Source organism: Oenanthe melanoleuca, chromosome 13 (assembly GCF_029582105.1).
Source record: "Oenanthe melanoleuca isolate GR-GAL-2019-014 chromosome 13, OMel1.0, whole genome shotgun sequence".
In the NCBI taxonomy this organism is placed as follows: Eukaryota; Metazoa; Chordata; class Aves; order Passeriformes; family Muscicapidae; genus Oenanthe; species Oenanthe melanoleuca.
In genome coordinates this window covers 7,389,501-7,402,937 of record NC_079347.1, presented here as the reverse complement: position 1 = coordinate 7,402,937, position 13,437 = coordinate 7,389,501, and the positions used below count along the sequence as shown (strand labels likewise).

Genomic DNA, 13,437 nt, shown 5'->3' with positions numbered 1-13,437 from the left:
CAAGTGCCCATTTACTTGGGGTTGATGGGATAAAAATCTTTCAAAGTATCAAATGAATCAACACCCTTTTCCTGTAATGTACTGATGAGGGAACGGAACAAACACTCAGCTGGTGTAGGAGGTGACAGATCCATGGCAGGCAGAAAGTGGTTGATATTTGTTCCTGTATTTTTTTGTCATGGATCAAGGACATTTTGAACTTTGCATCGTTGGAAATCATCTGAAACAGAGAAATTGGCTGCATAACTGAGGACATTGTCTTACCCTGTAGACACTTCCTTTAAAAGGAGACACTCGAGAAAAAGAATTCACCTCTGTGTTTTTGTGTCTTTGTGTTGGTCTTTCTATCTCTCCTTTCCATGCAAAATCATCATTGAATTCTGCTATTAGAGTCCACTCGTTGCTTATCTCTGCTGTAGTTATAATGAAAACAAAAGATATTTCATGCCCCACTAAAAAGTTATTTTTCTGTAAACTGTTCCCATATTCATCACACAGGTACAGTTGGGTACCAGATTTTTTTTCTTTTTTTTTTTGAGCTCAAATGTAAATGAACACAAGAATTGCTTTCTATAGGTGCCTCCATAGCTTCTAAGCTTGCTCCTTTTATGCAGTTTTGGACATGCATTTTGGAAATGCAGTTTTGGACACAGGCCATACAGGATTTTTTCCTGCAGAATGTGTAAATGCCTTGTAGCAATTGTCCAGAATCTAAGCTGAAGTTGCCTGCCCGATGCCTCCCCCAAAAGGTGGTCCCATGCATGTTATAGTGGGGATCTATTGGTTTTTGCAGGTTTTGGGTAGGGTTCTGGCAAGTTCACCAGTAAACAGTCTGTAAAGGGGTTCAAAAACTGGAAAATCAAAACTGGATTTGTGCAATGGCAGGAGAACTGCCAATGATTGTTGTAAATAATTACTGTGCCTTGGAAGTCCAGAAGCAGCTGTTTGATGGGCCATTTATAAAGAACCAGTGGTCAAAGTGGTTCATTAAAGGAATCCTCTCCCCTTTAATGCTGACCATAATGGTATTTAGTAAGGGGTTTTCTAAAGTGCTTGGTCATTCTGGTTTCTTCCCTGGAAATAATAGGAGTCTTTGCTTCTGAAGACAGAAGGAATAATTTGAGTCAGCACAGTTTACCTTGAGAGCATCCTTCCTCTCCTGATCTTAGAAATCAGTGGGACCCAGACTGTGGGGCAGCTCTGAACACAGGACCAACAGCTCCCCAGTTGCTTTGCCCATGTTAAGATATGTATTCTAGGATGGTAGTCCTCTGTCAAAGACTGGTCTTACTGTGATGAATGTTAGAACGAAATTCTGTCTGTGGATGTGCATAACTGAGTGGCACTACCTCCACTGAAAGCCAGATGCATCTCTTTCTAAATTAAGATTTCTTCAGAAATCGTGTACTAAGATCACTGGAGAGGTTTGTTCTCTAAAGTATCCCTTTTATCACTATATTTTAACAAACAGTAATGCTAACACCCAATTTGTATTTGAAATGGCTCTGTTTCTATTGTGCCCTCGTTTTGCCACAATAGACCAGTGTGTGCAGATCTGTGCCCCTTCTCTTTTAATTTTCCTCTAGTGTAAAAGCCAAAATAACTTCATCCAGTGGAGTTATTCCAGATTTGTATATCTAAATCTGCGCAGGGATGTCACAGAAATTATCCACACCTGCAAAGCTTCCACATCCAGGAAAAAATTATTTGGCTTTCTTATAAACCACAGCTTTTTCAGTATCAAGTTTGCAGTGGCTTCTCATCTTCCTCAGAGCTTTTAACCCTAACTACAAAAGAAATCAAGAAAGCCATAGGCTATCTGCATTTTGAAGAGATGATGGTGATGTCTTAGAAGCAAAATGTCCCTGTTCTCTCCTGTTTTATCTTCATAATCTGCAGAATTCATGAGATGAAACCCATGAAATGAAAATCATGAAACGAAATGCTGAGTAGCACTGACAGGGCAGATCAGCATGCTAGCAGAATTAAGGATCAGTATTTCTGATCAGAGCTCTGCCTTCAGCTCTGGTGGTGTGATGTACATAATTACTCCAAAAGATATGAAATAGAGCAGAGCACATCATTAAGCCTCCTGTTGGAGGGATGAGTATTCTCTGGTGGGAAATTGTTCTGGTTTGAAAGACAGGTGTCTGCTAAAACAGGCAGGAGCCTCTCTTTGAAAGGGAAAATGTAAACCCCCTCCCTCCAAATTATTATAATTCTGAAATTAAGGGGCTCTCAGGCAAAGAGAGGGCAATTAGGAATAACAGTTCTTTACTAGGAAAATTAAAATAGAAATACAGTATTACAAAGAACAATCCCAAAACACTGACAGAGTCAGAATACAACCTGACATAGAACCTGACACCCCGTCAGTCAGTCAGGGTGTTGGTAGCAGTCCCATGAAATGGTGGCTGCATCCTCCTGCAGTGGCAGATGTGGTTCAGCTGGAGCAGTGCTCCTGGAGAAGGTGCAGTTTTCCTCCGAAGGTCCAGTGATGATGTGCAAAGGTCCAGTTTTCCTCTGGAATCCAGTGGAAAAAAGGCTGCTTTGGTGTTTCAAATTCCATTTTTTATCTAGGTAGGAAAGGCTTGGCTCCTCCCCCTGGCTGGAGCATCTCCCAAAGGGATGATGTAATTTTATCAGTCATGCACTGGGACGCAATTAGCAGATGATATCTTTCTGGAGGAAGGATGGGTTGTGGAGAAGATAAAGATGATTGCCCCAGCTGGTTTGAACAGATGGCCCATTAGCAGGGAGTATCTCCCATGGAGATAAGGAACACTGCCCCAGGTGGTAAACACATAGGATCCATACTTTTGGTCCCATCCTGTATTGCAGCCTAAGCCAGGCGTGCCATGGCAGCAGCCATCAGAGGTAAGGCTGGGAGCGGCCAGGCAGCGCTGGGCGCGGGTCCGTCCTCACCGTGTCCCTCTGGCTGTCCCTGTCCCCAGCAAATCGCCATCGCCCGCGAGGGGGACCTGCTGACCAAGGAGCGGCTGTGCTGCGGGCTCTCCATGTTCGAGGTGATCCTGACGCGCATCCGCAGCTACCTGCAGGACCCCATCTGGCGGGGGCCGCCCCCCACCAACGGCGTCATGCACGTGGACGAGTGCGTGGAGTTCCACCGCCTCTGGAGCGCCATGCAGTTCGTCTACTGCATCCCCGTGGGCACCAACGAGTTCACGGCAGAGTGAGTGTCCCCAGTGTGCCCCCAGAGCACAGAGAGCTCTGTGCAGGGGGAGGGGGAGTCCTTGGTGAAAGGGCTTTGTGTGCTCAGCTTTGTGGTGGAGCAGCTGGAGGACAGAGCAGGGTAGAGGGACGTGCCCAAGGTGACAGGCTAGCACCTGCCTACCTGATGGGTAGATTGGCCAACAACCCAGCACTAGGTCCTCACCCATCTTACCCTGTGGTTTACCCTGCACGGCCTGGCCTGGGTGCAATTCTGTATTGTCTCCTTCTGAGTTCATTTTCTCTAGGTGTGTACTCACTTTCTAGGAGCAGGACTGAGCCTGATTTCCCTAGGAATTCACCAAACAAAATCCCTGGTGCCATGGTACTTCTCTTGCCTAACTATGCTGTCATCTCTCCCCACCCATCACCCTGTTCCTCCCTCCCTCCAGGCAGTGCTTTGGAGATGGTCTGAACTGGGCAGGGTGCTCTATCATTGTTCTCCTCGGACAGCAACGGCGCTTTGACCTCTTTGACTTCTGCTACCACCTGCTGAAGGTGCAGAGGCAGGATGGGAAGGATGAAATCATAAAAAACGTGGTAAGTTGAAGGGTGAGGTCCCAAAGGACCCAAGCCAGCACACTTCTTTCTGGTTTTTATCCTGCTTTGTCCAAACAACAAAGCCTGGTGTTAATCTTACACCTATTGGATGCTCTTGCTGTAAGGTTTCCATCTGCAGTCTCAGCAGAGAAGCCAAGGTTTTAATTGGCTTGAAAATCAAATCTTTTTTCTCCCAAAGCTTTTCCCTTCTTCCTGGGGTTGGGAAGCTGGACTTGAGGAGCCAGTATTTCCAGCAACCATCCTGTGATCTCGGTGGCTGTATCAATAAGCAGTTGGGAGCCCAGACTTTGGAATGGTTAACTTAGGACCACTCACTGATTCTGTTAATGCTCTGTCTTGAGTCATCAAACCCAATAATGAAGCCAGTCCCCAGTCCCTGCGAGGTGCTAAGTGGAACAGGAGCATGTGTTAGAGCTGCTTTGCCTTAGCAGAGCTTTCCAGCAGGGCACAGGTTCTGCTGGCTCCTGGCTGCTCAGGTGACACAGGACCCTTCATGTGCTGTTTCTCTCGCTCACCATCCCTCCAGCCCTTGAAGAAGATGGCCGACAGGATCAGGAAGTACCAGATCCTGAACAACGAGATCTTTGCCATCCTGAACAAGTACATGAAGTCGGTGGAAACAGACAGTTCCACGGTGGAGCACGTGCGCTGCTTCCAGCCCCCCATCCACCAGTCGCTGGCCACCACCTGCTAGTGTGACACAGAGCCTGCAGGGGCTGGGAAGGGAGCAGGGACTGAGCCCAGAGCAGCTGGGAGGGGTCAGCTTGATGGTGTGAGGCCTGACGAGGGAGTGGGGCTGGGTCTGCCTCTCCACACCAGGACACACGTGCATGCTCCTCTGTGCCATCCCTGTGGTCGGTTTTACTCGTAGCTTTCAGACTTGAGGGGGGGGTGGGGGTGGGAGGGCAAAATGTGCTTTTCTTCCATGAAGTGGTCCAGTTTTCCCTGTGATTCACCCAGTCCACACATTGCTCTGAAGCCACACTGCAGCCTGGGTGGGAGATTTCCACACTGGCACCGGGAACCTGCTCCCACCAGGACAAATCCATCCCTGGGACATGTGCCACCAGCCACGGAGCAGGAGGGCTGAAACAGGTCCCTGAGCCACTCTTGGAGGGGAAGATGCAGGATGTCACCCACGGCAGTGCCCTGAGGATGGAGTGCTGGGTGCAGAGGAGCCCTGCCAGGCTGGTGGTGGATGGATGCCTGACCCAGGCTGGGCTGAGCTCTCTGCTGTGTCCTCGGCCTTTCCAGCAGTTGTAGGGGGAGATTTGGCATGTGAGCTTGAGAATAGCAATGATGCAGTCACCAGATAACTCAGCACTTCAGAGAGCTGGGGAAAGAGAAAATGGCCTGGCTTTTTCCATACTATGGGACGTCCACTTATTATAAGGCAGAAGTTCTCCCCTCAAGACACATCTTCCATGGACTAAGCCAGATTTCCTGTGGACTACAGAAGAGGCTGCATTCGTGTGAATGTGCTCTCAAACATATTAATTTGGGTGGAAATAATCACTGGTGCTGACAGGATGCAGGTGTAGTTACCTTGAATACATGGGATCTTTGTTCTTCAGCCAAGGGTGTGTAATCTGTGTCTGTTCTGGGATACTGTTTTCCCTTGGTTTAGACAAATTCCTAATGGCACAGCAGACAAATACCTTTCTCCAGAGAATGATGACTACCAGCAGGGCTTAGGAAACTTCCCATCTCCCATAAATTATGTGATTGTTCAGAAAAGATAAAATATAGGAAAAGCTTTAAAAAATACCCAGAATTTTCCAAATTCAGAGAGGTTCAGAGAGAACACTGGAGTCTTTCCTTTTCCCACTCAGCTAATCTAAGATCCCTGGATAGGGAGAACAAATTCAGGTGGAACTTCAAGGAGGATTTCATAGCTCCTGATCTAACCTGCTTCCCTTCAGTAATGTCATTGGAGTGATACAAAAGCTTGTGCTTGATGTGAAAGGAGATCAAACCATGTGCTCCAAGAGGAAATGATGCCAGCCTCACCACTGGCAGTGTTTCCTCAGCTCTAGCCTGGCCACAGCAAAAATTGATGTATCCAGATGTGATAAAACATATTTTTTCCATGCATTTCATCATGCCTTGTAAACTGCATGCTGTTACACATGTTAAAAAGGCAGAGCCTGGGCACTTATTCTCTCAGAGGGAACATATAATTAATTAGTAGAAATATCCCAGCTGGAGTTTTTGTCTTAGGAAACAACAGCCAGCAAACTACTGCTGGCAAGAGGAAATCTTGTTGGTTTTTTGTGCTCCCAGACTCTCATCACCCTTGATAATCAATAAATACCCCACATGTGAAAAGTGCTGGACATTTTTACACCTTGAGTTTCCTTTAATTGCTGAGACAGACATTTTTAGCTACAGGGAGGAAATTGTGCAGCACAGTAACCTGAAAGTAAAATGAAATCTCAGGAAGTCTGGCTGAAATCTTGGAGTGGCAGGGAAGGACCCAGCCCAGCAAGGCAAGTTCTTTCCTCCATGTCATGAGGAAGAGCAGCAGGAGAGCACCTGGGGCTTGCTCTCTTCTTACTCTTCCACTGAGGATGTAATTCCTGGCATTCCATCATGTTCCAACACTTCTACACTACTGGAGTGAGGGTATGTAGAGATATATATTTTTAAAAGGAAGAAAAGAATCAAGCATTTTATTTTTTGTTGAAACCAAGATCCTATTTTTCCTGACCTACATAGTAAGTGCTTGTTATTTTGGTATGAAGGTCTTGCTGAATAGTTGGCACAAGTCCCTGTCTGGCTTTCAGAGCCACCTCTAGGCACAGCACAAATTAAGTGTCCTACTACATCTGACAAGCTATGGAGTGCTGGAATCTTCTTGGAAACCAGCATGAACAAGAAGTTGCTACAAAAGGATGACCTGTATCAAATGGTCCAGTCTCAGCTACCTAAACAAAATGGGGTATAGTAAGGTGAATTAAAATCCCTATTTTCATCAGTTCAGGTCTGGAGTGAGTCATGAGATATTTCACCTAATAATCTGTAAATCTCTTTGCATTCTTTTCCTGTAGTTTTGCCATAATTCCCTGAAACCCAAAATGCTGGAAAGTTGTTGTACAGACTGTACTGAAAAGAACAGGTAGTTGAAATCTATTTGTTGCCCTCAGATTTGCTAGCAAAAATGTGAAATCCTTTCAGATTCCGAGGGATAAAATGTTTTGAGCAAAATGTCAAAGTGCATGAACAAAATGTAAAGTGTTTTGACTGTAGAGTGTATGCAGATCTTTACCTTGTTGCTCAAGTAGGATGAGGTATCAGCTAGTAATAATCACAGTCTTAATTTCTGAGATTTGATGTTACTGTCCTTTGATTATCTCAAGGGTTAAGATACTCCTTAGCTTCAGTTTTCTCACCCTCCTTGTCTGTGTGTGAGAAAGGTCCAGGCTTAGATCTTCAAACAACTCCATGAAAATGGATTTCTTTTTTCCTCCCATGCTTTTTTAAATGTCATAATTGTTCATGGAAATTGGGAGCAAATTTGTAAGAGTGGGGTTGAATAGTGACAGACTGCCAGGAGGTCAGGCATATTCCCCACACTTGCAGACTTTCTGCCAAGTCTGGGAGTCTGCCTTGCAGATGTGCTTCACTCCTATATTTTTTAGTCTTTTGCAGATTTCTAATGTTGTTTTCTTAGGGAATTGTTGACCCCTGTCTGAATCCTCCCAAGTCCACTGACAATGGACTTGCTTTTTTACCTGTATTTTCCTGCTTATGCTGAAGTAGTCTGCAAACTCCCCAGCACTCACCAGCCACCCCTTGGAATGTCTGCTCCAAAGAAAAGTTGTTGGCTCCATGCAGGAATTGCAGGGGGAGAAAGGATGGCCTGTGTCAGGAATGAAGTCAGACTGGGTTATTTTAATGATCCCTCTGGCTTTGCCATTATCAAATGTGACTCTTGGCAGTGCACATGCTTTTCTGGGATGATGCTACACTTGACTTGCAATGCTACAATAGAAAGGGGAAGCAAACTAGATCAAATTCAGCACTTCAGTGGTTTTCCTTTTAAACTCTGACAGCACTTAGTAGCACTGAACAACATTAGTCCTTTTCCTCCTCCATTGCTCCAGTCCAGTAGGTTCATGTGTACTGGAGAACAAAAGAGAAAAGAATTGAAGGTGTAAAAAAACAAGAAAATATTCTGAAAAATTGTTGTCAAATGTACCATATTTGTATGAAAAGCTGCTTGAGTTATTTTGTACAATGAATTTTATTTATGGTGAGGTATATTTACGCTTGTGATCTGATACAGTGTTAAATTTTTGATCCATATTTGCTATGCAGCTGAAGATGATATTTTTGTTTTGTATTATTATTTTTTTGCTGTTGTACTAAAATTCAGCCAACAGAAGCTTCCATCTCCATTAGAAGTGCTTCTGCAAGAGTAAAGCATCTGATACCTGGTGATATGTCCCGTAACACAGCAACCAACAATGTGTACAACAAATGTGGGATGGCTTTTGTGATGAAGAGAAATAAAAATTGGGCTCATTCATGAAATGGGCAGAATTTACTTTGTGGTGTCATCATCATTGTGATAACTGTTATTTGGGGAGAAGTTTCAATTGTACCCTGCACAAAAAAAAAAAAAAAAATCTGATTTGATAAAAACATCGAGCTTTTGTAAAAACCAAAGGAGAAAAATATGAGGCTTTGTGGCCAACACCAAAGCAGGTATATTTTCCTGTGAAAAAGTTAAAGATTTTTGAGAAGAACTTCCTTGCACAACACATTTTTTGTTTTGAAACTTGTTTTAGTATAAGGGGGTCAGGGGAGGAAAAATCATATAATCATTTTTAATAGAACTTGATAGGCTCTACTGAAAGCTAAACTGAGGAGGTAATTTCCTCTCATTACTGCAGCCTTGTCAACTCCACGGGAGCCTTTTTTTAATCCAGGAGATTCTCCTTGCTATTATTTTCCCAAGTTTCCATTTGAGACCATTCTTAGTTTTGTGTTGAAAGCACCCAAGAAGCAGCCATGGTTGTTGACTGCAGAAGAGAAGTGGGAACCAAGAAGAAAAGATTTCCTGGGAGCTGAGGAATTGGGGAGAAACAACTGGCATAGATCTATGGGAGTTGGACTCCTGTGCTCATCAGCTCCAGCCCAAACACTGTCACTGGGGTTCCCTTCCACATCTTCCCAAGGTTTCTCATGGGAACAACTCCCTAGCTTCAGAGGAGCAGAAGTGCAATGATTCTTCACATGAAATTGGGAATGAACTTTACACCATGACCAGGCAGCTCTGTTGATCTTTCCAATGTGCTCTGAGGCTCTGCTGCAGCTCTGGGTGACATCCTGCTGTGCAGGACTGTTTGATTGTTGAAAGTTGCCCAATGTTTACTGACTTCAACATGATTCTGCTACAGGGAATGGCAGAGAGGAGAGCAAGATCTTCTTCCTGCATCAGCCTTGATACTGGGCAGGTTGCTTGAGTTTTATCGTTTTGGTTTTTTTTCCTTCCTCCTTTTTTTTTTTTTTTTTTTTTTTTAACTAATTTTAGCTGCTGTGCCATGGACACCTCAGTTCTCACACCAGCCCTGTGAAGTGCTGAGAGCTCACATGGTCTCACTGGAGCCAGAAGCAATTCTTGCTTTGATTGTCAGGGTCCAAGGCTCTGAATTTTGAACAACCAACCCTAAGGGAGCAGTATCAAAGATACAAGCCCCCATCCTTCTTCTTCCTAATGCTCCTAAACATGTTTACATCTCCAGATGAAAGTCACTTCACCAAGTGAGAGATCACTTCATTAATGATTATTTTATTCTTTCAATAGCTTAACAAAATTACCCTTTCTGTGACCTGCAAGTCAGGAGTGCCTTTCACATGTAGCTTTGCTGGATTTAGAGCTCTGATGCAAACGCCCCCAGATAAGAAATCTGCAAACAAACGATCTGCTGATTACGTGTCACTTCACCCACTGCTGCCCATCACCAGCCACCCCTCCTGCTCTGCCAGCCTGTGGCTTGTGGGGCCACAGTGACCTGGATAAAGTGTTTACCAGCCCTGGGAGAAAGGAGCTGGGATGTTTTGTGACTCAGCAGCCCAGCACAGACCCAGAGGTGCCTGCACTGGCATGGGGAGGGCAGGACTGCAAGGCTGGAACCCATCATGAGTGTGGCAGGCTTGGGAACTGTCTGTGTTGGTGCTGTCCAAAGTTTGGTGGCACCAAATGACAGCCACTGCACACAGGGTTACCTTGAGATAGAACTAAAAGCTGTCTGCACATCAAAGTTCAATCTTTCAAGCTTTGGGCATCCTTTCATGTAGTGCTGCAATCATCCAACACCAGGCAATTCCCTTAACCCCTATCTTATAAAATCATTGCCAGAAAAAAGGGTTCACCCTCTCTTTGAAGCAGCAAAAAGCTCCTTGGAGCTCTAAAATGATACAAAGCCAGAGCAGAGTGTTAGAAAGCTGTTCAGAAACTTTCCACAGAAACCATGCCTAGCAGACATCAAAAGGCAAAAGTTTCCATCACCTGTTAGCATGATACTTCATCATTATTTTTAAGAGGACAATTGGTACTCAGTAGTTTTCCATCACTTTTTCCAGAACAGAAGAGATGAGCAGAGGAGAGCAGGGGAAAGAACAACCTTTTGATGTTGCTGGAGAGGTTATTTGCATGCAAAGCTGCCTTGTTCTGCCCCCTGGATTCCAGTCAAGGTTTTGGCCTGGAAGCCTGTATTTCAGGAGGAACTGCATTGTTAAAAGCTGAGCTGCTGAGGAAGACTCCCTGATTTCTGATGAGTTATTTTTAAGGCAGCATCTGATGTGAGTATCAACCCGTGAGGTCATAGCTTGGAGCTAAGTTCCCTTAATTACAGCCTTCCCATTAAAATGAGGATATGAAGCAATAAAAGAGGCATTGGATGCATCCCTGCTTTATTGTTATCAGTCTCAACTTGCCCTTGACTAAGCAGAGAAGGCTCCAGGCCAACCCTACCTGCTCTCACTCCCATATTGCTGCACACAGCCTTTCTAAATCCACCAGCTGCAACTCCTGCACTTGGTGATTTTATAGACTGCACCCCTGCAGTCCCTGTACCACAAAGAAGGAGATACGTGACACACTTGTACCCATGGCTGATTTCAGAATCTGACTGAAGCTTCTCCCTCAGTGGTGTCACCAGGCACGCTCCTGCCCCAGTGTCTGACAGAGCCAGCTCACACTGCAGTGTTCCCTCCTTTTGGGGACCTTTTGCCCATCATGTCTCTCTTCCCAGAACTTAGAATGGCTTCATTTGGAGGTCTCACCCCTTGTCAAATCTGGCAGAAGTGGCCCACAGACTCAGATTTATCTTTGGGGATCAAGCAGACGTGTATGTGGTCACATCAGCCTTTTCCTTTAGGAAATCAAGCTGACAGGGGAAGGCAAAGAGGTGGTCCAAAGTGCCTTTTTCTTTTTGCCTGCACCATGCTGTGGCAATAAAGTGTGAAGCTGCACCATGACCAAAAGGATTATTTTAACCCCAGATCTCTTCCATAAAAATTAGCTGCCTCCTTCACACCTCTTTGTGCACAGTGAGCACAGATGTCAACAACACCCATCTGAAAAAGCTTGGAAATTGTTTTGGACACAGATTAACTGCCAACAACCATACCACAATTAGGCCTCCCCAGCTATGTGCAGGGTGTTGGAAAAAGCCCAGCAAAGGAGAGAGTTTCCAAGGACCAGAGTGAGCAGGCAGAGCAGCCTGTGAGGGGACAGGGGATATGAATTCCCCCAGCCAGCACAGGCAGTTAGCACTGCAAACACAGCAAATACTTGTCCCACTTCACCATCACACTGGTTTTCTACAACCAGCCCTGTATTCACACATTGCATGAATAGCTCCTAACCAGCATCAGCCAGTAAATTTACTAAACAGAGGCCAAATTCCACCATCATTGACTTGCCCAGGGTCTTGTCCCTTTTGGTTGCATAATAAGTAACAGCAGCAGGAGTTGCTCCCAGAACATTGATAAATTAGCACACGTTTCATTTCCTACTTCAAAACCTGCTGCCATATGATTTGGATTGATTATCAAGTGCCCTGTAATGAAGGGGAGGACGTGGGATTTGGCTGGCACAGTCTCTCCCAGGCAGTGACCCACAGGACTGTGATGGATGAACAGACTTGATTAAAATCAAATGACTCACAAAGCACTTGAGCATTACATTTGCTGGAGAAAACAGTTGCTGGGAGATAGGATCAGGCACTGAATGAAGGAGTCATGAGGTGTTAGCAATGCTGCAGCCTGATCATCTAAGGGCAATTCCTGTAGTAACAGGCGATTTATTTTATGGGGGGAAAAAAAAGGGCAATTTTTCAGACATGTTCAGATCCTGCAAATCTTATATCTTTATATTGCCTTATGACAGGGACCCTTTCTATGTATAAATGTGAGCTTGTTGAAGCAGAGCTTTTGTTTCACTATTGGTTTTACTTATCTCTGTTGACCTACAGCAGAACCTGGCTAATGGCAATGAAAGGACTTTTCTATCAGCAATAGGTTTCTGTGTACACACAGCCAAAACTGAGCACAAATGCAGGAAGGGGACGCAGAGGAGGATGGGGATGAAGGCAAAACTGATGTGCCACAGACTCTGCTCACCAGAATCAGCAAGGGAGGCTTTGTGTGCCCTGGGAGGGGGAGTTGATGGAGATTCCTCTTCTCCAGCCTGAACAAACCAAGTGACCTCAGTTGCTCTTCCTTCAGACCTTTCTTAATCTTTGTGGCCCTCCTTTGAATGGTCCCTAACAACTTGATATCCTTCATATATTGTTGAGCCCAAAAGGCTGGAAAATACCTCTAAGTTCGAGTCCAACCATTAACCTGACATTGCCACTAACATTTCTCTCGTTTACCTTTAGTTTCTATTTCTACCACAACTGAGTTCAGCCCCGGGCTTTGCACAACCCCTCAGCACACACCAGGCTCCCCTAACCCTGGGCTCACACATCTGCTGCCCCAACGCCTTCTCCAGCCTCTGCAGCAAGGAAAACACCCTCCAGAGAAATCCCTGCGGCAGAGCCTGGCTGTGTGCGAGGGGAGAACCTGCAGAGATGGCGCCGGGCAGGCAGGGACAGGGATGGGGACACGGGCTGGGAGGATGGGGACAAGGATTGGGAGGATGGCGACAAGGGTTGAGGGAATGGGGACAAGGGCCAGGAGGATGAGGACAAGGATTGGGAGGATGGGGACATGGGCTGGGAAGGTGGGGACAAGGGCTGGGAGGATGGGGACACAGACCAGGAGGATAGGGACACGGGCTGGGGGGAAGGGGACACGGGCTGGGAGGAAGGGGACACGGGCTCGGGATGGGGACACGGGTTGGAAGGATGGGGACACGGGCTCAGGATGGGGACAAGGATTGAGAGGATGGGGACACGGACCAGGGAGATGGGGACACGGACCAGGAGGATGGGGGCACGGGCTCGGGATGGGGACAAGGATTGAGAAGATGGGGACACGGGCTAGGAGGATGGAGACACAGGCCAGGGAGATGGGGACACGGGCCAGGGAGATGGGGACACGGGCTGGGGATGCGGGGCTCGCCCGGGCACAGCCGGCGCTCGCAGCCCAGCGAGGGCTGTCCCGGCCCGGGGGAGGAGCGGGGCGGGC

At 46.2% G+C, this 13,437-nt stretch overlaps 1 protein-coding gene across 10 annotated transcripts in view; it reads left to right on the top strand.

Annotated features, from left to right (window-relative positions):
* CYFIP2 (cytoplasmic FMR1 interacting protein 2) overlaps positions 1–8,341 on the top strand; it is a 48,806-nt gene extending 40,465 nt beyond the window's left edge. For 9 of the 10 annotated variants that reach the window (XM_056502363.1, XM_056502362.1, XM_056502365.1 and 6 more), the window contains 3 exons: positions 2,955–3,193; positions 3,624–3,771; positions 4,319–8,341. In XM_056502363.1, coding sequence (XP_056358338.1) covers positions 2,955–3,193; positions 3,624–3,771; positions 4,319–4,486 — 555 coding nt within the window. In that variant the 3' untranslated portion in view covers positions 4,487–8,341. Of the gene's footprint in view, positions 1–188; positions 2,296–2,954; positions 3,194–3,623; positions 3,772–4,318 lie in introns of those variants that run through there. The other variant, XM_056502372.1, reaches the window with a different exon arrangement.
* The last annotated feature ends 5,096 nt before the right edge of the window (positions 8,342–13,437 follow it).